This window comes from Nelumbo lutea, chromosome 1, assembly GCF_056320005.1.
Source record: "Nelumbo lutea isolate HS-2025 chromosome 1, American lotus-T2T, whole genome shotgun sequence".
NCBI lineage: Eukaryota > Viridiplantae > Streptophyta > Magnoliopsida > Proteales > Nelumbonaceae > Nelumbo > Nelumbo lutea.
This window is the reverse complement of record NC_142684.1, coordinates 168,540,600-168,561,199: the sequence shown is the minus strand read 5'-3', so window position 1 is coordinate 168,561,199 and position 20,600 is coordinate 168,540,600. Positions and strand designations below refer to the sequence as shown.

The 20,600-nt window shown below is 37.0% G+C and overlaps 2 protein-coding genes across 5 annotated transcripts; one reads left to right on the top strand and one right to left on the bottom strand.

Moving 5' to 3' along the window:
* Positions 1–8,938: 8,938 nt before the first annotated feature.
* On the top strand, positions 8,939–10,373 carry LOC148879056 (protein ELC-like). Its single transcript, XM_088965914.1, has one exon. It carries the CDS (start codon positions 9,075–9,077, stop codon positions 10,056–10,058), a length of 984 nt encoding a protein of 327 aa, XP_088822040.1. The 5' UTR covers positions 8,939–9,074; the 3' UTR covers positions 10,059–10,373.
* Positions 10,374–17,165: 6,792 nt separating this feature from the next.
* On the bottom strand, positions 17,166–20,600 carry LOC148879055 (GDP-mannose 3,5-epimerase 2-like). Of its 4 annotated transcripts, XM_088960444.1 has the most exons (8): positions 20,536–20,600; positions 20,080–20,255; positions 18,734–19,147; positions 18,493–18,586; positions 18,261–18,390; positions 18,034–18,166; positions 17,722–17,929; positions 17,166–17,627 (listed from the first exon to the last, which is right to left on the bottom strand). In XM_088960444.1, the coding sequence occupies exons 3-8, from the start codon at positions 19,141–19,143 to the stop codon at positions 17,472–17,474; spliced, it is 1,131 nt and encodes a 376-aa protein (XP_088816570.1). In that variant the 5' UTR covers positions 19,144–19,147; positions 20,080–20,255; positions 20,536–20,600; the 3' UTR covers positions 17,166–17,471. The 4 variants fall into 4 exon arrangements, with proteins under 4 accessions (XP_088816570.1, XP_088816569.1, XP_088816571.1 ...); XM_088960443.1 differs by lacking the exon at positions 20,536–20,600 and having other exon boundaries at positions 20,080–20,459; XM_088960445.1 differs by lacking the exon at positions 20,536–20,600 and having other exon boundaries at positions 18,734–19,144; positions 20,080–20,439.

Here is a 20,600-nt window from a genome sequence, read left to right as displayed (position 1 = left end):
AGGATTTAGGGTTTAAATCTAAAAATGAAGAGGTGGTAGGAGCCAAATATTTATCCTTAGTAAATACATCATGATACGAAAACAAGAAAGGTGAATGGAGAAGATAATAATTTCTCTACTATCAATTCAATAGGTTACAGCTCTATTTATAATAGAGCGAGATACAATTAGGAAACTAGGTTGGTGACCTAAAGTAGAATACAAGAAGGAAAGAAATAAGAGATAAGGAGATAAGATATGTACAGCTAATTATCTCCTAGAAGTAAGGAGATAATGATACTAATTTTGATGGAATACGCTATTGCTAACATCCCCCCTCAAACTCAAGATGGTAATGTATCTGTCATCTGGAGTTTGCCAACTAGAGCACGGAAGCGAAGAGAAGAGTGAGCTTTGTAAATATATCTGCAGACTAATCCTAGGAAGAAGCAGGAATAAGGCGAACAATACCCTCGAGCACATGATGACGAATAAAGTGACAATCAATCTCAATATGCCTAGTGCTATCATGAAATACATCATTGTGGGTAATCTGTATGGCGCTACGATTGTCACAGTAAAGTGAGGTTGCAGATGAATGAGTAAGTCCCATATCATGGAGTAACCATTGTAACCATAATAGCTCGGAGGTAGTGTCAGCAAGAGCTCTATATTCAACTTCAGTACTAGAACAAGAGACAACCGTTTGCTTCTTATTATGCCAAGATATAAGAGAATCTCCAAGAAAGAAGCAATAACCAGTAGTGGAGCATCTATCAGTAGGATCATCGGCTCAATCAGCATCAGAATATATGATCAACTGAAGAGAGGAAGAACTGGAGTAGTGAAGTCCATGAAACAAAGTGCCCTTGACATATCAGACGATACGAGGCACAATAGCATAATGAGTAGTGCAAGGAGCAAACATGAATTGACTCACAATATGAATAGCATACACAATATCAGGACGAGTAACAGTAAGGTATACAAAACTGCCAACTAGTTGTCGATATAAGGTGCAGTCACTAAGAGGAGTTCCGCCAGTGGCTGTAAAATGGGCATTAGGCTCAATCGGAGTGTTAACAGTCTTAGTATCAATGAGTCCTGCACGAGAAATAAGATCAGTAGCATACTTAGCCTGAGACAGATAATATCACGATTAGTCGGAGGAGACCTCAACACCTAGGAAATAATTTAGTCGACCAAAATCTTCCATTTCCAACTGTTTGCTAAGAAAAGTCTTAAGAGCGGAAATGCCCTACAAATCATCACTAGTAATGATCATGTCATCCACATAAAGGAGGAGAAGGACACAACCTTGAGAGGTCTTACAGATGAACAAGGCATGAACATAAGTGCTAGATTTAAAACCAAACTGACAAACAGTAGAGTTGAATTTGGAGAACCATGCTCGAGGCGCCTGCTTAAGCCCATATAGAGCCTTACGGAGACGACAAACTGATTAGGGAGATGATCATAACCAGGAGGGGGATACATATAAATCTCTTCAGAAAGATCGCCATTGAGAAAAGCATTCTTAGCATCCATCTGAAATAGCTGACAGTGCTTAGCAGCAACAAATGCAATAAGACTGCAAACAAAGGTGAGACGGGCAACTGGCGCAAAAGTTCCCTCATAATCAATGCATACTCCTGTGTGAACCCTTTAGATACCAATCTATCTTTATACCTTTCAACTGAACCATCTGCCTAGGTCTTGACTTTGTAGTCCCATTTACAACCAATCACGGATTTATCTAGAAGCAGGTCAACTAAATCCTAAGTGTGAGTGCTTGTGAGAGCTTGAATTTCTTCTGCTATTGCTTTCTACCATAGAGGGTCAGTACTAGCCTTGTGATAGGTGCAAGGTTCGTATAAAGATATAATGGTAGAATAACAATGAAAATCATGAAAAATGACGGAAGGTTTAGTGACCCTACCAGAACGACGGAGTGGAGCATCAGAATGGTCAGGGTTGAACTCATCAGGAGCAATCAAGGGCTCAGAAAAAGGCAGAGCTAGAGGATCCATAGCCAAGGTAGATGCATTCGGAGAGGTTGCTGGTTGTGCAGTACTGTTAGAGCTATCAGAGGAAGTAGTCGGAACTGCAGGTAAATCATCAAGAAAAATCAAAATAGTAGGATCAGTAAAATCGTGGTAACTCAAAATGGGGAGAGACTTGAGAACATTTTGTGTTTCCAAAAGGTAACATGACAAGATATGCGAAGTCGTTGGGAAAGAAGATCCCAACACCGATATCCTTTATGTTCAATACCATACCCGAGAAAACAACATAGACATGCTTTTGGTTCCAATTTGATATGTTCATGAGGTTGTAATAGAACAAAACAAGTAGAACCAAATATACGAAGAGACTGGTAATCAGGGCAATGGCCATACAATTGTTCATAAGGAGAAATGTTACCAATAACAGGAGAAGGAATGCGATTGATGGTATAAACAGTAGTGAGGGCTGCTTCCCCCCAAAAACGGTCAGGACAAGAGGAAGAGATTAAATGAGCTCGAACAGTATCAAGAATATGCCTATGTTTTCATTCTGCACACCCATTTTGTTGAGAGGTACTAGGTCAAGATCTATGAATAATAGTTCCATTTTGTGAAAGAAATTGGGTAATGATAGAATCTCTATATTCCATGGCATTATCAGTGCAAAAAATTTTGATGATAGAGGAAAACTGAGTTTTGATCATGGTGGTAAATTGAATATAAATTGAAGGTAATTCAGATTTATTACACATGAGATAAATCCATGTATATCGAGAGAAATCATCAATGAAGAGCACAAAATAACGCGAATCACCCATGGTATTATGAGGCAAAGGTCCCCAAATATCAGAATGAATAAGATCAAAAGTGCAAAAGAAACAAAATCACTTATATTAAAAGGCAAAGCATGATATTTTGAAAGAGGACATGAAACACAATCAAAGTTTGTTGTTTTAACAGGATCCTAACATCCATTAGAAATTAAAGATCCTAATCTAGAGGTAGAAATGTGACCTAGGCGAGAATGCCAAACACTAGAGGTGATAGCAGCAGCAAGAGATGGTAATTGAAGAGATGATAGCTCAAACAGTCTCTCAATCTTACGGCCTGTCCTAGTGATCTTCCCTATCCGTGGATCCTGCACAGTACAACTACGACTTGAGAAATGTATTTCAAAACCAAATTCACATAATTGTCCAACATATATAAGATTTAGAGACAATTGAGATACCAAAAAAGTGTTAGAAAGTGACAAACGAGATGTTGAAATAGTTCCTATACTTTTGACAGTTAAGGTGGAACTATCGACAGTATGAACAATTGGTTCAATAGAAGGATGTGACTTGGAAGTAAACAGGGATGAATTGGATGTCATATGATTGCAATAGGCAGAATCAAAATACCATGATGAGGTAGTACCTGGAGTAACGGACAAGACTGAATTAGAAGGCATACTAGAATCAGGTTGGAGCTGGTGAAGAAGAGCTTGGATTTCTCTAAGAGAAAATTTTGTAGAGGTGTTATCAGAAGAAGTCTTTGCGGCAGCAACTGTAGTAGAACTCGAAGCCTGAGATCCCATGGATGAGGACTTCTGTCTAGACACCTTTTTGGCTTGCAAACGGCAGCACTCAGAAATAGTATGACCAGTCTTCTTGCAGTAATTACAGAAAGTCCATTTTGAAGATTTAGTTGAAGAAGTTGCAGATGTACCCGGAGTAGCAAGAATAACATCAGTAGATAATAAGGATCGCTCATCTCAAAGTGTTTTTAAACGAGTTTCTTCAGAAAGCAAATCTTTGATCACAACTTCAAGAGAAGGCAATGGACTACGATGAAGTAGAGTACCACTAATAGGTTCATACTCATCCCTAAGAGCCATCAGAAGATGCCAAACACATTGGCGATCATGAAGTTTGGAATAAGTAATAACTGCAGAAGGACTATCCCATTCAGGTTCACATTGTGCTAACTGATCCCAAAGAACTTGTAATACAAAGACATAACCGTGAATGGTCTGTCCAGGTTGCTACTTCATACGGTGAAGACACCTATAGAGCTGAAATTGATGCACATCATCAGAAATAGAATAACAGGCTTGTAAGAAATCCCATACCTCTTTAGGAGAGTCATATCTGCAAAATTCTAACTTGATGCTTGCAATACAAGTATTGTGAAACCATGTCAATATTTGATGATTTTTCCCGTCCCATTTTTCTATTCGTTCAGCAAATTTATCTTCTGTTTCATCAATAATTTTAGTAGGTTTAGGAATCTCAATAGTCACATATCGCAATAAAAGGCGTCCCTTGAGAAAACTGCACATCTCTTGGGACCATAAATCATAGTTTGAGCCATCGAAGGTAACAGTGATGGGATGAGAGATATGTTGAATAGCTTCAAATGAATCCATGAGGAAAAACACATATTTTTGGAGCAACACGAATTACGAGAAAATATTGACCTTAAAAAAAAAAAAGAAAACTTCGCAGAATCCCTAATGTCTTCTTCGTCGGGGCAGTCTCAGTTCTAGTACATGTAGACGCTGACGAAGGTTCTACACCTACGTAACCTTCCTTTCTAATTCGCAGACCACAGGATGTGAACCGCTGGTTTAAGCAGCGGGTTTGTCTGGCTTAAGTAGAAGAAAGGAATGCAGTACACCTAATGCAGCACACCTTCAAGCGCATCGGGAAGCAGGTCTCGTGCGCGAATGAGATCACCGGTTCGATACTTCTTGAGGAAGCTCAAGAAGTTCTGTCGAAGAGGAAATTCGACTGCATCAATCAACGACACGACCGGATTTCTACCAAGAGAAAATTCGACGACTATGGTTCTTCCGATGAAGATTTCTGCGACTTAGTCTTCGTAAGAATGAAGAGAGACGAAGCTGATGTCGTCAATTCCTCCGGAGTAGAAAACGAGACTCGATTATCACCTAGCGGCAAAGCCGATGATGAATCTTCCGGTCTTGGAGTTTGATTTACCGAGGGTAACAGCTCTAGTGGGAGCAAACGCTCGCCGAGTGCTCGATCCAAAACGACGTGGGGCTCCAGTTGGTTGGGAAAATGAGCTTCTAAAGCAAAGGCTCTGATACCATGATACGAAAACAAGAAAGACGGATAGAGAAGATAATAATTTCTCTACTATCAATTCAATAGGTTACAACTCTATTTATAATAGAGCGAGATACAATCAAGAAACTAGGTCGGTGACCTAAAGTAGAATACAAGAAGAAAAGAAATAAGAGATAAGGAGATAAGATATGTACAACTGATTATCTCCTAGAAGTAAGGAGATAATGATACTAATTTTGGTGGAATACGCTATTGCTAACACATGATATTATTTTTTTTTTTCTTGTTCTTTCTTAAGTTGGTAGCTGTGCGATTAATATCGATATGTCTGATATATCGGTTGTGGTGTATCGAATAGTATCGATAGCTTTTATTAATTTTTTTCGAATCTAATTTAAAGGGACCGATTTAACCAATCGAAACCCTAAAACACCCGTGTAAGAACATATCGAAAAGCCCCCGATACAATATGTATATGGCCCTATCGATACTTTGAACGTTGGCGTCCTATCTCTAGGGCTGGCTGTAACATTCTTACCCTTCCTGGATTTTGCACAGAAAAATCATCCGCCTCTTTACCACTAGAGTACCTTCTCCTTTCCTCCAACCTCTATATCTCTTCTTGCTTCAGTGGCCTGGCACATCTTGCCTGGAAAGTGATGACCCCCGACATTCTCTGACACGGTTAATTTAAGTTTGAATCTACTACCAATAAGACAAGACGCTACAAACACAATGTCCAACATGATGTATACACACATCTCAAAACCGCCTCTAAACTACCACATATCAAACAAAATGAAAACGTATAACTAATCAAATACAAAACATGTTTGAGATGCGCAGCTAAAGATAAGGAAGCTGTTTTAGTATCTGATCCCGGCTCAGTTTATAAGAGCCCATTTTGTTTCCACCTTTCTAATTAGTAATTACCAATATAATTATGGCTTAACAATGAGCTGGGATTGGCCTGGCCTGGCCCAGCCCACACTAAAAATTTAGCACCCATCAAAGCTGCGGCCCACCATTCAAATAGTGTAGATATAAGTAAAATTGGTTTAAAATATTAAACCAAAAAAAAAAAAAAAACTGTTGGGCAAATGTAGTTTTTTTCTAAATACCCTCAAGGCCTCAACCTATTATATATCATCAAGTTCATCACCAACAATGCAGGCAATCCGCTTCTAACACAGTTCTTCCCTTTCGTATCTCTTTAATTTCTTATTCTGTTGACATTCAAACCAGGATTTTCATTTTATAAGGTGTAAACAGTAATATTGAAGTGGCCTCCATGGGTTCGGAACTCGATAGCAACTCCACCAACTACTGCTCTTTTCATGCCGAATGCCGAGGAAGTTGATGCAACTAAGAGAGAATGGGCAGTTAAGTTTTCCGTTGATCTTATTATTATTTATTAATTCGCTTAATTTTGATTATAAAATCTCATCTTAAATCTTAGCACACTCCTGACGTCACCACAAAGCAAATTAAAATATAAAGAAAGAAAGAAATCACGTAATATTAAAAAAAATGGTTTGGTCGGTGAGTCGGTGTTTTCAAAATCCGGAACCGGTCACTTCAGTGGATCTATTTTATCTCAAAACCGTTATTTGGCCAAAAACTGTTTTTGACCATTTATGGGTTTCTTTTTTTAATGTTCAAACTTTTTTTAATCAGAGCGGGCTGTCTATTCAGGTCGGACGGTCGGACCATTCGACCCAGGAATCAGACCTAAAACGGTTCCCTATTCAGTCCGATTTTAAAAACCTTGCGGTAAGCTTTTGCAATGGGTTCTTTTAGGTTGTATTTGGTTTGAAGGAAAAAAAAATAGAAAAAGTAAGAGAAATGTAAGGAAACCTTTACATTTCTTTATGTTTCCCTTCCTTTTCCTTCAAATCAAACATAGCCTTAGATTTTACAGCCTGTTCAATGCCCCCACAGGCCACACCACATTGAGATTTAATTAATTTAGATTTAGATGCTGCAATTTAATGTTTAATTAAAAAAATCCCCAGGGAAGATAGAGGGTAATTAAACTAATTGTTAGATTTCTGTTGCAACATTGAGAGGTCAGATACTGCATGTACCTCTGCAACAAGCAGGTCGGTAGGAAAATTCCTAAAGCAACTTTAAATTTGGTTAAGCTCACTACTGAAAGTAATGGATTGGAGCAGATTGGTATTTTAATTTATAATTAGACCTTTCCACGTAATTTGCCATGTTGGCTGTGGAAATGCCGATCAACATCATACGTAAAACAAATATATGATTATTAAACAGAATTAAGTATTCATAAATTTTGTGTTGACAGATTCAAAACTGGATGGCACAATGCCCATAGGGAAAAGTACAGAACCTACAAGTATATATGGACGCGGATTTATATGAGAAATTAAACCTCCTACCTGTTCAGAGATTTTCTTTTACAAATCTAACGATCCCAAGTAATCATTAGAATTAAAAACAGTCTTTTATTGGGACCCACTAATATTTTGAACTCCATCTAATTCATACATCAAATGACTTGATTTTTTGGGTAAGTTACATGAAATATCAAATGACAGTGATCAGAGCAGTTCAAATGTGTCAAAGTAATTCATACATCAAATGACTTGATTTTTTGGGTAAGTTACATGAAATATCAAATGACAGTGATCAGAGCAGTTCATATGTGTCCATGGTGTAAATATTGGAGCCTCTACCTAATGGGTCATGGCCCTTTTAAATTAATTTTGGGTTTATTCTGAAAACAATGTATTTATTGGTTTAATCACGAGTTTTAATTGATTCAGATCGACTTCGAATTTAGGGTCTATTTGATTTATGGGAATAAGGGTTTAGAATTAGAATTAAAATAGGCCATTCTAATGGAATTTCATTTTTATTTTTGGTAGAATGACACACTTTCCCATTTAAGAGAATAGGAACACACCATTCCTTAGAAATAAGATTTTAGTCCATCTGATTTCAATTATAATTCCAAATTTTATTTGAACCAAACAGACCATGAAAATAGACCATTGGGACGGATTTTAATTCCAGTTTCGACTGCCAACGAAATGTACCCTTACCTCCCTGAACATCTTGATTCATTTGGGCATGCAATTAATTGCCATCGCAAACCATTGTATAAAATTTTAAACGTCTATGTACGTTTAATATATATATATATATTAATCCATCCCTATAAAAATTGCGGTGGGATTTGCATCATTAACTTGATTCACTTGTTTTGCTTAGTTTTGAGCAAATCTAAGCGCAAAGAATGACATGTTCTGAAGAACAACTTTGATTGATGGATGGTCAAATGGGTGTCAGCAGCCTGTAGGGGCTTCCACGAATCGACAACATTTTCTTCATCGTTCGGATTCTGAAGATTCTAACTAAGAAAGCGATGTACCAACGTGTTTGGATTATATACATTGTTTAATTTTACTATATGAAAAGTCACAATCGTGCAAGGCTGCAATAAGCCTGCTGGGATACTTAAAAAATCTAAATCTGTATAATATTTATCGATGCAACAACCAGCTGATTCCAATCTGCATCATCACCCAACAAAAATTGGCCATCTGCTTCGCTTACTAGACCTCCCACTCCCACGTACTAAAGCATGTTTTGCAGTACTGGATGATAATCTCTTTACGTTAAAAAAAAAAAAATTGATATTTGAATAACAGGGATTAATTGAGAAGTTTCTTAATGATCTTAGCTTATTGACTGGTGTGTTTTACTGTTTTTTCCTTGAAGAAGAAGTTTAAGAGAAACCTCCAGTAGTCGTCATCTCATAGCCTTATCAAATTAGAAGAAAAAAAAACTTTTTTGGTTTCTTGATTGACTTCAACTTCTAGTCGTTGAATAATGGAACAACAGACAAGAATATAAGATTCATGCATTAATCATCAAGACATTTAAAATATACATGCATTAATTCGTATAAATTAACATCTTCTGAGCTTGAATCTTCCCTTTCTCCCTTTCCTCTCTATCTCTCTCCTCCAATTACCAAATACCAATGGCACCACCAGCTTCAACCAAAATCATTGACTCTGCCTTTTCCCGCAGTAGCCCATATGCTCTATCTTACACAAATCCTGAGCAGAAATGGCTCATCCGAGAACACCTCCTCTCCCTATTACACGACTTCCCCACTCTGTCCCCCTCGGCTGACACCTTCTTCCATGATGATGGCAACATCGTCTACATTCTAAATGCAAGCGGCCACCTCCCAATCTCCAGTGCAACACCTCCTGTTCCTCTCACCATCTGGCTCCATCAGGACTACCCCTTTTCTCCTCCTATTGTCTTCCTCTCGCCCACTCCCACCACCCCACTTCTCCCTCTCCACCCTTTCGCACATCCCTCTGGTCTTACTACCTCTCCCTACCTCAATACCTGGTGCTACCCTCACTCCAACCTCTCCGACCTTGCACACAACCTTGTCTGCCTCTTCAGCCACCACCATCCTTTCTTCTCTCCTTCAGCCTCGTCGTCTGCAGCCACCTGCAGGTTCACTCACCCTGCCCTTGCCTCGAAAGTAGAAGCTATTGACGGTCTCTTTGGGAAGATTCTCTGTGACATGCTGGACTTAGGCGCCAAAGCAGATGATGATATACACGAACTAATGGCTTTACAAGCTGAGCTGCTTGCTCGAGCCGATATCATCACAACCATGTTACTGGGGCTTGAACATGAAAGGACAAGTTTGATACGGAGGGTGAAAAAACTGACAGAGGAATCAGACATACTGATAAATTGGTTGAAAGTCAATGGATCCAACGCTGTTGTCGCTACTTCCGAGGATGATATGGAGGCATTTGAGGCTGCAGATGAGGAGTCGAGAAGCTTGCTCGATTCTGTGGCAGCAGACCTGGCCATAGAGGATTGTATATATGAATTGGACAGAGCAGTGGAGAGAGGGGTAATTACTTTTCACCAATACATCAAGCTGATAAGGGCCTTAGCAAGAGAGCAGTTCTTCTACAGACTACAGGGCTAGACAGATGAAACCAGGAGCTCAAACTTCTGCTTGAATTAAGGGTCCATTCTCTGAGTATATATACTGGAATCTAGTGATTGTCCATATTTCCTCCTTCTCCTTCTGTCTTTTTAGTTTCATATGAGAGGAAAATCTGGGTTTCGTCTTGTTTTGATTAGATTGACTAAGGTATATATTAATTGTATGGAAATTGAGCAATTGATCATATGTAAATATTTACATAATCAGTATTTTATATATTAGTGAAGGTGGTGTGATGATTAATTTACCCACCGAAAAGAAGAAAAGGCTTTCTGCATTGTTTTTTTTTTTTAATTTCCCCCTGGTGTTCTTAGTTAATTATAGTAATTAATTTACATTTTCTTTCCAAATCTGGATAATAAAGATTAAGAAATCCCATTGCCCCCACCAAATAAAAATGAGTAAAAAAGTAAAGGGTGATCAACTTCCTTCTCATATTCAAGTTAACAAAGTGCTGCTGGTTGTTTAAGAATAACTGGGGTACGTCCAAATGCCAAGATAATATGTTCGTTGATGGAGGCAGCTAGCTATTAAACAATTCTCATGTTTATCTAGAAATACCCAATCCCCAACCCCAGTATCTGTCTCAGCACGTGCACGTTATTTATTTATTATTTATTTATTTATAATTGGAGGGAGGGGGATAAACATCACATCAATTCCTGAGGCTATACATATTTGGTTTGATAGAAAATAAGAAAAAAGAAACAGAAAATTGGGAAAAAGTGGTAAACAATTTTTTTGAGATTGCTTAACACCAAATTGATATTTTCTATCAAACCAAATACAGACCAATGGAATATGAAATAAGGATTCACAGCCACATCTGCTATAAGAATGAAAATGAATCAAAGTTATACTCAAACCTTTACACCAAATTGAAAGTTTTCATTATTTTGCTCGTGTTTGATTTGCAGTACAGTTTTATTAAAATAAGATAAATTTTGAAACATAAATAAATCAAAATTTATATTTAAACTATTTGCACTACCATAATTTTGCACCAATGCAATTTTTTTTGCTGTGAAACCTAATGCAGCCTTAGGCTCCATTTAGGAAGAGTGCAGGTGCAAGTATATATTCAATACAAATAATACAAATTGCATGGTTTTTAAAAACGTCCCGGAGACCGAATCGGTTAGGGGTCCAGTTATCAGGTTGAACGAGAATGGTTGGCTAGTTCTGACAAAAAAGTTAAAAAAAAAAAAAAAAAAAAAAAAACAGATAAAACCATTCGAATGGTTCGAACAATTAACCGCTTGGGTCAGCGATTTACTGACTAAAATCAACTGTTTTGGACAAATTTACGGCTTTGGAGAAAACCAAAACCGGTGACCTGACCGGTTCCCGGTTTTTCTGGTCCAATCTGGTTTTGAAAACCATGACAAATTGAGCCTATGTACATGAGCGGTACATATTAGTTTTTGGACCAAACAGAGACTTGATGTGCAGTTTGAGAATTGAGAGTTCGCCGTGCAATGCAGGTGGTTCTACTTTATTATTACTATATATATATATATATATATATATATATATCCATTACTTTATTATTACTATATATATATATGTATCCATTACTATATATATATGTATCCAAATTCCATCATTTTATATTTGGATTGAATATGAATCTGTGTATGTAACCAATATCAAACTCACTTAAATATATAAGGTTCTGATAATTTTCAATTTAATTTAATAATGCTATCCAATATCTGGATAGTTTTGATCCAAATGGATTATCCAATTCAAATCCAATCTACTTGCATCCCTAAACCAAGCAGCACATCCCTAATGAAATTACAAAAAATAGTCTGCTTGTATGATGATAAAAATTAAAAAAAAAGGCTACAACCTACGTGTGCCTTTCAAACATGTAATATTTAATTTACTAATAGTTTGTGGTCTCTGTTTCATTTATAAATTATAATGTTAGTAGTGTAGAAGAAAGCTTTTATCGCTGAAAAGACATAGCACATGCAGGATCAAGTGGATCCCCAGAAAGGGTGTCAATGGACTAGTTTTGAATTGGACTCTATCCAGTCAAAAATCGATTTGGATGGATTAATAAAATATATTAGATTGGATCAATTTGATCCAAAATATTCATTAGATTAGATTGGATTTGGTCCATCCATAATAAACTTATATTAGGTTGGGTTGGATTAAGCTAATATTTGGTCCATTGATATTTTAGATTAGATAGGTTTGAGTTGAAATTAATTTAAATCAAAATGAATTTGAATAGATTGTATGGTCCAAACATTGAATTGGACGGATCCAAATTGGTCCAAAACATTCATTGGATTGGATTAGGCCCAGTCTATTTATAATGGACTCACATTGGACTGGATCGGATTGGACCAAATCCAGTCCAATGACACCCCTAAATTCCCCAACGTCGAAACACAGACCTTGCATTATATGTTCAAGCGGAAGTCTTCACTTACACGCTCAAAGGTGTATTTTCATTCATGATCACTCACAAGTAACCACCAAACCATCCCATTCAAAGTAGTGTTACCAAGGTTCAGTTTGGAGTGAGTATAAATACAAATATGTAAAGTGCAAAGTCTTATATTTTATATGTATTTGCACCATATATATTTGTATTTGTATTCTTTCCAAACTGAGCCCAAGGTTCAGAGTATTTGATGCATATAAGATAAAAAAAAGGTTTTGTGTTTTTAGGCCACAATATTATGGTTTTTTTATTTTTCAACATGATGTTTTAAGATTAGGTAAGGGTGTTCAAGAATATGGTTGGTTTTGTTTTTGAAAACAAAAAACAACTGCCACATCAGTAAAATCGTACTGTTTTTTGTTGACATGCCAGTTGATTTTGTTTTCAAAAACAAAACCAACCATGTTGTCGAACACCCCTGAAGTCATACAAATTAAGGAACCAGGAGTAGATCCAATAAGTGATGCTTTGGTCACGGGCATAGAAGACCAGCTATATCACCTATTAAAAGAAGTCATATGTCTCAAGTTGAAAGGCCTAAAAGAAATAGGGACAGACCAAAAGGGGCCTGAGTAGAACTAGTAAAAAATTTTGGAAAAATTCCCGATTAGTACCATACATGTACTTTGGGCCTAATGCGATTTTGGTCCCGAACTTCAAAATGTGACAATTCAGTACCTGAAGTTTTAAAACGTGTCATCAATGCAGTACCAGCAGTTAACCAATCATTAAGTGGTATTTGAAAAGACAAAAATGCTCCTTGAGTGTCATTAATTTTCTTTATTAACCATCCAAATGTTGAAAAAAAAAGTGAATAGTCCCAAACCTTTGTCTCTTCTATCCAAGAAAGTTGGGGTCACTAGAATGCCCACTGAGATGTGACCTCAACCCTCTTGAATAGAAAAGAAAAGGAGTTGAGACTGTTCATTTTTTTTGTCAACATTTAGATGGTTAATAAAGAAAATTAATCACTCAAAAAGGCATCTGTGTGTTTTCAAATGCCACTTAGTTGTTGGTTAACAGCTGGTACTGCATCAGAAATTTTCCCAAAAATTATTTAAGCATTCCATAGTTTGACAATGAATATGGCTCTGAACTGAATGGAACAGAATGGTGAAATAAGATTGATGTAGCTCACCCCACCCCCTCTCTACCGTTTCCCTTCCCTCACCTCTCAACACCTCTTATATTCTCTTGACTGATGGAAGCAACATTTCTGATTCCCTCCTTTCGTTTAGATTTATTCTATCTTTTGTATGCACTGCGGCGGAACTTTTTGTGTCCAAAGTACTTGGAAGGAAGCTGAGTTAATGGCAATCTTTAGGGCCCTCTCTAAAGCTCAGGAATTGGGTTGGATAAATCTCCTAATATGTTCCGATGCCAAACTCGTCATTGATAGCCTCCATTCTAAACCTACATCTTCTCTCCCAGACTAAAAAGTTTTACTTTGATGGGATTAGATGAGTTAACTCATTTTTATCGAACTGCTAAAGTTTTGGCCCATATGGTGGCCCAACGTGCAAAAACTCAGGCTCAGCAATCTTGTTTCTTTTATGACTCCCCTCCAAACTTTGTATTTTTGGCTGATCCTGAATGAAAATATTTTGCCCAGACAAAAAGAATAGAAAAAAATTAAATCGTATCTTACTTTGCAATATTTTGAATGTTGGATATAATACTGCCCAACCAAAAATTATATCCAAATAGATGCTAACAGTTATTTGGTTTTATAAAACGAAAAGCTCACTAAAAATAATTTCTGATCCAGCCATTAGAAGTTATCTTATCCAAATTTGTTTAGAGTCGCATGCGTCATAATCGCCTAAATAGCGTTGGACTTTGGAGTGCGTCAGATCTGCAATACTCACATAATTCAAATGCTTTGATTCTTGATTTATATTTTGAGCAAATTGTTTTCCTTCCAAAACAATGCAGACTTCAGTCACTGGATCAGATCATCGGATGGATCCTTTCTCTGTTTCTTTGGATAAACTTGTATATATATTATAGAAAAAGAAGCAGACAAACGTTGCCTTCCACTTGTTTTGCAATTTTCAGACACACCATTTGAATTCACAGATGACAGTATGACACATACAAGTGGGTCGCTTTGTAAGTAAGCTGCAACCCATGTTTGTCAGTTTTTGCTGTTGCTTCCACGTAGAAAGACAGGCACCTCAACTTTTTCAACAAAGTTCAGTCCTGTCTTATCCCAACCTTAAGGACAGAGGTAAGAGGACCACAAACCACAAGGGTCAGAAACTCAAAAGAACTCTATCAGCATAGCTGAGCTAGCTGGTGGCTTAGCGATACATTTATGCATCCTTTACTTGAAATTTCTATATGATTCAATCAGTATTAAAGCAGTCCAATCCAATCCAGATGCGCCTTAATTTTTCGAGGACTATTTTGCAATACGGTTGGATGATTTGATGTTTCATTTCCATCTTAAATATTCAAATTTTCAATTTTGTTGTTAGTAAATACTAAATTAGGCTCCTTTGTCTGCGGTTCATTTGTATTAATGCAAATGAATGCATGCAACTTCTTATAATTTACTTGTGTTTTTTTATAACTAATTTCCGATTTTTTTTATACAAATAACTAAGGCACTGTTTGGACGGATTTCTATTTTTATACTTTTAACGATACCAAAGTACAAAGTATAAAGTACAAAAACTGTTTTTACTTTTTATTTTGGTGTTTTTGCTTCGAAAACTGTTTGGGTAAAAAATTTTGTAAAATAAGCTTTCTGGAACAAAAGAACCATTTCCTTTTTGGTAAAAGCATGTTTGTTCGTACTTCCGGTGACGGTTTCTGGTGGTTTGGTGACTAAGACTGGCGATGCTGTGACTCCAGTAGTGGCGAATGGAGGTAGGGCCAAGAGTTGTATCAGAAGGTGGTCCATATGACCACCCATTCGCACAAAAACAAAAGTAATATTTCGTAAAAAAGCATGAAGTATAAAAAGCCGATTTCGTGCTTTTAAAGGTTTTTGTACTTTTAAAAACTATAAAAGCAGAAGCAAAAAGTATACACACAAACACTATATCATACTTTCCATACTTCTATACTTTTAAAAGTATGAAAGTACTTTATAAAAGTCTATCCAAACAGGGCCTAACTTCTGCTTTACCTATGTTTCAGGCCTTTTGGGAGCATTAGAAAAACAATAAAAACAGAAAAAAAAGAATTGGTCTTTTGGGAGGAATGAAATAAGAAGTTAGACGTGATCCCAAATTCCCAATTCGGGAAATGATGCAAATCTTGCGTCAGTATTAGGATTCAAAATTTGCAGTGCCAATGAGTTCAGATGAGACAACAAATGCAATTTTTGTATCAGGTAATTGAGAAAATCATAATTACAAATAAAGGCATGCAAATCTGAATTGGTTGCAAATTTGGCATCTGGTTTGGATTTGAACCGCAAAAAAAGTAGAACCTATAAGAACCAGTATTATAATTAATTCTTATTTATATACCTTATTTTCATCACAGTTAAAATGAATAATTAAAATAGTGATGAATAATAAGATAAATTTATGTGGAAGGCTTGACCAGTAGGTTGCAAAAGGATCATCCACAAATTCCATAGAAGCACATTAATGAGAACCACTACAAAGAAGTGGATGGATGTTGACTTTGACATTTTGTCTTGGTCCAATTCCCAGAAACACAATGCCCTTGTGTGTAATTTATACATTCCAATCTACCATTCCAAATATTGCAGGTAAGATTGTTGAACCAAGATCAAGCTGCTGAGAGATTATTGTGTTCTTAAAATCTGGGCAAGTTCCATAGTTTCATCAATGAAAGATTTACCTCTTGGAGCTCTTTTATTTTGGCCAATCTCCCGGGCTTTGAATCAACAAATATTCATACGTTCATTGACAGGCAACCCACCACCGTGACATCACTCAACTTCTAAACAGTTAGCATCCTAGACATGAACCATTAGAACTTCCATTGGATGTTCATTTCCTTTCGCTTTTATTAAGGAAACCACTGTTATATGATTAATAGACCAGTGACTGAAGAAAACAGTTAGGTTTGTCAACATGCTATAGACACTCGCAGACTTTACGAAGTATGTTGTCATTCAGGACTTGGTTTTCATGCAAGGCATCATCTATACTTCTAGCTATGCTCACTATACTTTATAAAACTATAGTACCTTAATAATCTTGTATATATCAATAGAAAAAAAAAAAATGAGTAGGAAGGGGGGTAGTCCTAGTATATACATGTCTGTGTTATGTTACTGCTGCAAGTTACATTGTGTCTTCAAGAGTAGCAAGTCACCATGTGAGCATGGTCACCCAAAAACATAAGGTCATGTCTAAAATTAATCTCTATGTTACATAGGGAACTGGATATCCAGCGCCCATACAAGTCTACCTGATCTGAAATATCCGTCTATGGTAAGAATTTCTGGACCACCACATAAGAATTCCCAAGACGCTTCTGTCTCTACTGATTCTACAGCCTTCCTAGCTCTTTGATCTCAGTCGACCTTTTCAAGAACATAGAAGATTGCCATTGATTACATTGACAACCATCATTTAACCAAACTTCATAACAGTGACTTGCACGAAGAATTCACCCATTTAAAAAGAACAAAATTACAAGAGAGACAGTACCATATTATCCATTCATTGACACATAAAATAGGAAGCTCACATTCGTTATTATATCATTCAACAACAGAGACCCACTCTCAAAATCTAGAGTAATACATGAGAATAAAACATTCCTTTCATTCACCAAAATAGTAATTATAAAAATGAAAAGGACCATATGCCTGACCTGCATCATGAATTATTACTACTGTCTGTACCCAGTTCATCCCTGCCAACATGATAAGGTAGTATTGAACATAATACTAAGCATTTTGGTGCAACCGTAGATGTTGATTGGATTCACCAACTTCATTCTTTGCCATCAGCTGCACGTAGTGAGCCAAGTTGAACAGGTGCTTGCGTTGCAACCACTTTGGATGACCCATAAACAACCACATCAACACCCTGAGCCTTCTCCTTCTCAATCTGCTCCTTGATCCAAAAGTAAGTGATTCTCAGCCCATCCTGCAAAAACACAAAGATAGGAATGCCCAAGATCATTAAGCATGTCAAAGACTGAAGTACTGAACAAGCCAGTCAAAATTCTCCTTGCACTTACCTTCAATCTCATAGTTGGAGCCCAACCAAGTTTCTCCTTAATCAGAGTATTGTCTGAATTGCGTCCCCGCACACCCTCTGGGCCAGGAATGTGATGGATTGGAATATTCTTGTTCTCAAAGCTAAGGACAATTTCTGCCATTTCATTCATGCTAACCATTTCATCACTCCCAATATTCACAGGCTCCCGGAAATCTGACTTTGTCAATCTAAATACATATAAAAGTTAATGCAGTTAATAAGAGTGCAAAGAAAAAATTATAACAGAGCTTGAAAAGATACCAGTGATATAGATATTCAGTTCAGAAATAACCTTAGAACACCTTCTACACATTCATCAATGAAGGTGAAAGACCGTGTCTGGAGTCCATCTCCCCACATCTCAAACTTATCGGTGGATGTAAGGACCTTCCGACAGAAAGCAGCAGGGGCCTTCTCCCTCCCACCTACAATTGGCGAAAGCAATGCAGCATATATCAATACATGGCCAGTGAAACAAACATACCAAGTAAATATGAACTCCTGCATGTTTAAGATAACCTTTCCATGTTCCAAAGGGTCCATATATGTTATGGAACCGTCCAATTCGGCACTCAATTCCAAAGTCCTTTGTGTAATGTTTGCACAGCTCCTCTGTTGCGAGCTTCTCCAAGCCATAAGCATCTTGAGGCTACAAGAAGATTAAAAAAAAGATTAAATCCCATAAATAGTCAGTAAGATGAAATCAATAGAAACATATCCAACTTCTTTGAATTAATTATGGACAGCAAACCTCTGCAGGCCAGGCATCAGACTCCTTCAAGCTCACATTAGTTTCCAACTGCTTAAATTCAGGGTAGATGCAAGCACTAGAAGCATAGAAGAACCTACAAAACTCAACATATAATTCAAATATTAAGACATTCAGACAAAAACTGCATCAATTGGTAACACAGTAACAATATCCAGAAACCAGTTCTCAAAAAGAGAGTGCAAACATGATACAGTCAAGTGTTATTTCCAGGTTAACAAACCTTTTAACTCCATTGATTCTTGCAGCCTCAAGCATGTTGAAACTGATCATTGTGTTGTTGTACATAATAACTGAATGGTTAGACTGAATGAAACCCATCCCTCCCATGTCAGCAGCAAGATTAAAAACGTGATCAACCCCAGTTGTAACCTTTAAGCAGTTATCCATCACCCTGAGATCAACAAGATGGAATTCATGACAGAACATATCTTCGGTCATGTGTTCATTTTTCTTCCAGTCAGAAGCAATGATGTAATGGCCTTCACTCTTCAACCTCCTTGCAATGTGGGAAGCAATAAACCCACCAGCTCCAGTAATGGAAATTCGGAGCTTCTCCTGTGGCCAGTATGGCTCCCTCTCCAGATTCTCGTATGTGTATGCCCCATAGGTGGATCCATCAGTACTCCCCATTCTGCTGCACTCAAAAATTCAGACAAAAGATGAAAAGAAAAAAACATAACATAGATACAATCCGCAACCCTTGATAAAGAGAGAACAAAACAAGCAATGATAAACTATCTCTTAGTCTTACCATCATCACCGTATCCAGCCACAGTTAAGAAAAAGGAAAAACAAAGAAAAATAAGCAAAGCTATATTAACAGAGATGCAAATGCAGATGGAAAAAAAAAATAGCTGAACCAAATGAAAACCTTGTAAAGGCCTATAGAGTACCAACTATCTGAAGAAGAGGAAGAAACACACCGTCTAGAGATACAGATAATTTGTACGAACAAAATAACAAAATGCAACCTCATCCACCCATTTGTAATCTATATCCCAGCACTAAAACATTATTAAAGCACTACACTAAACTAATAAAATAGAGATCGGCATAGATATAATAGCAAAAGAATTTCATCACAACACAGAAAAAACTTCAAACACGCTTACACTCTTCTTTCCCATCTACAAAGCAAAATTCCAAGAGCCCGTATAAGCAAGGGAAAAAATATTGAGAAGCTTCATTAAATCAAGTAAAGCAAACTAAAAATTTAGGGAAATTAAAAAGAAGGAAAGGAATTAGCAAAACAGGAGCAAACAAAGGTGCAACACAAAGAATGAACACGTTTTATCAGATCAAAGACATGATCTGATGCAATGAGTGAACAAAAAAGATGAAGAAACAGAGCATCCATGAACGCTACCTCCACCGCCACGAAACTAAAAGATATAAATGAACCCACTACTCCATTAACATTGTCGGACATATCTATGCATTACAACGACATAGCAAACAAACCACCCATAACAATAAATCAACCCTCCAAATCACAAATCACAAAAGACCAGAGTAAGCACGGCAAGCAAAACCCAGAAGACAAAAACACTAGGACTCAATGTTTACCTCTAAACGTAGAACTCGAAACCTCGGACCTCAAAGAGACGCAGAGAACGGAAAAGTCGGCGCGATATCGCTTGAAGAAACTCAAATGGATCTCAGCTTCAATCTCCCAGCGTTTTTTCCCATATATAGAGAGTGTGCTCAATGCCCAAGTGCGCTCGCATCTTCCTTTTTTTTTTCTTTTTTCCCCAAAAATTTAAAAAAAAAAAAAAAAAAAAACCTTTGTCATTTTAAATTTTTATTTTATTTTATATTTAGATGGTTGCGTGAGTGGAGTGAGTGGGTGCGAATTGGTCGCCACTGGCAGTGGGACTATTATCCTTCAACGGAGACGATTGACGCGAATGGTAATTAACATGCCTCGTGATAGGTTTGGCCTATCCAAACAAACGACGGGATGCAGTGAACCAAAAATTAAGAAACTAATAAAAAACTGAAATATATTTTTTTATTAGCTACCTGTTCTTGTTCATTTCTTCACTTCAAAATCCATATGCCAAAATTGAAATTTGAAATTTCTGCAG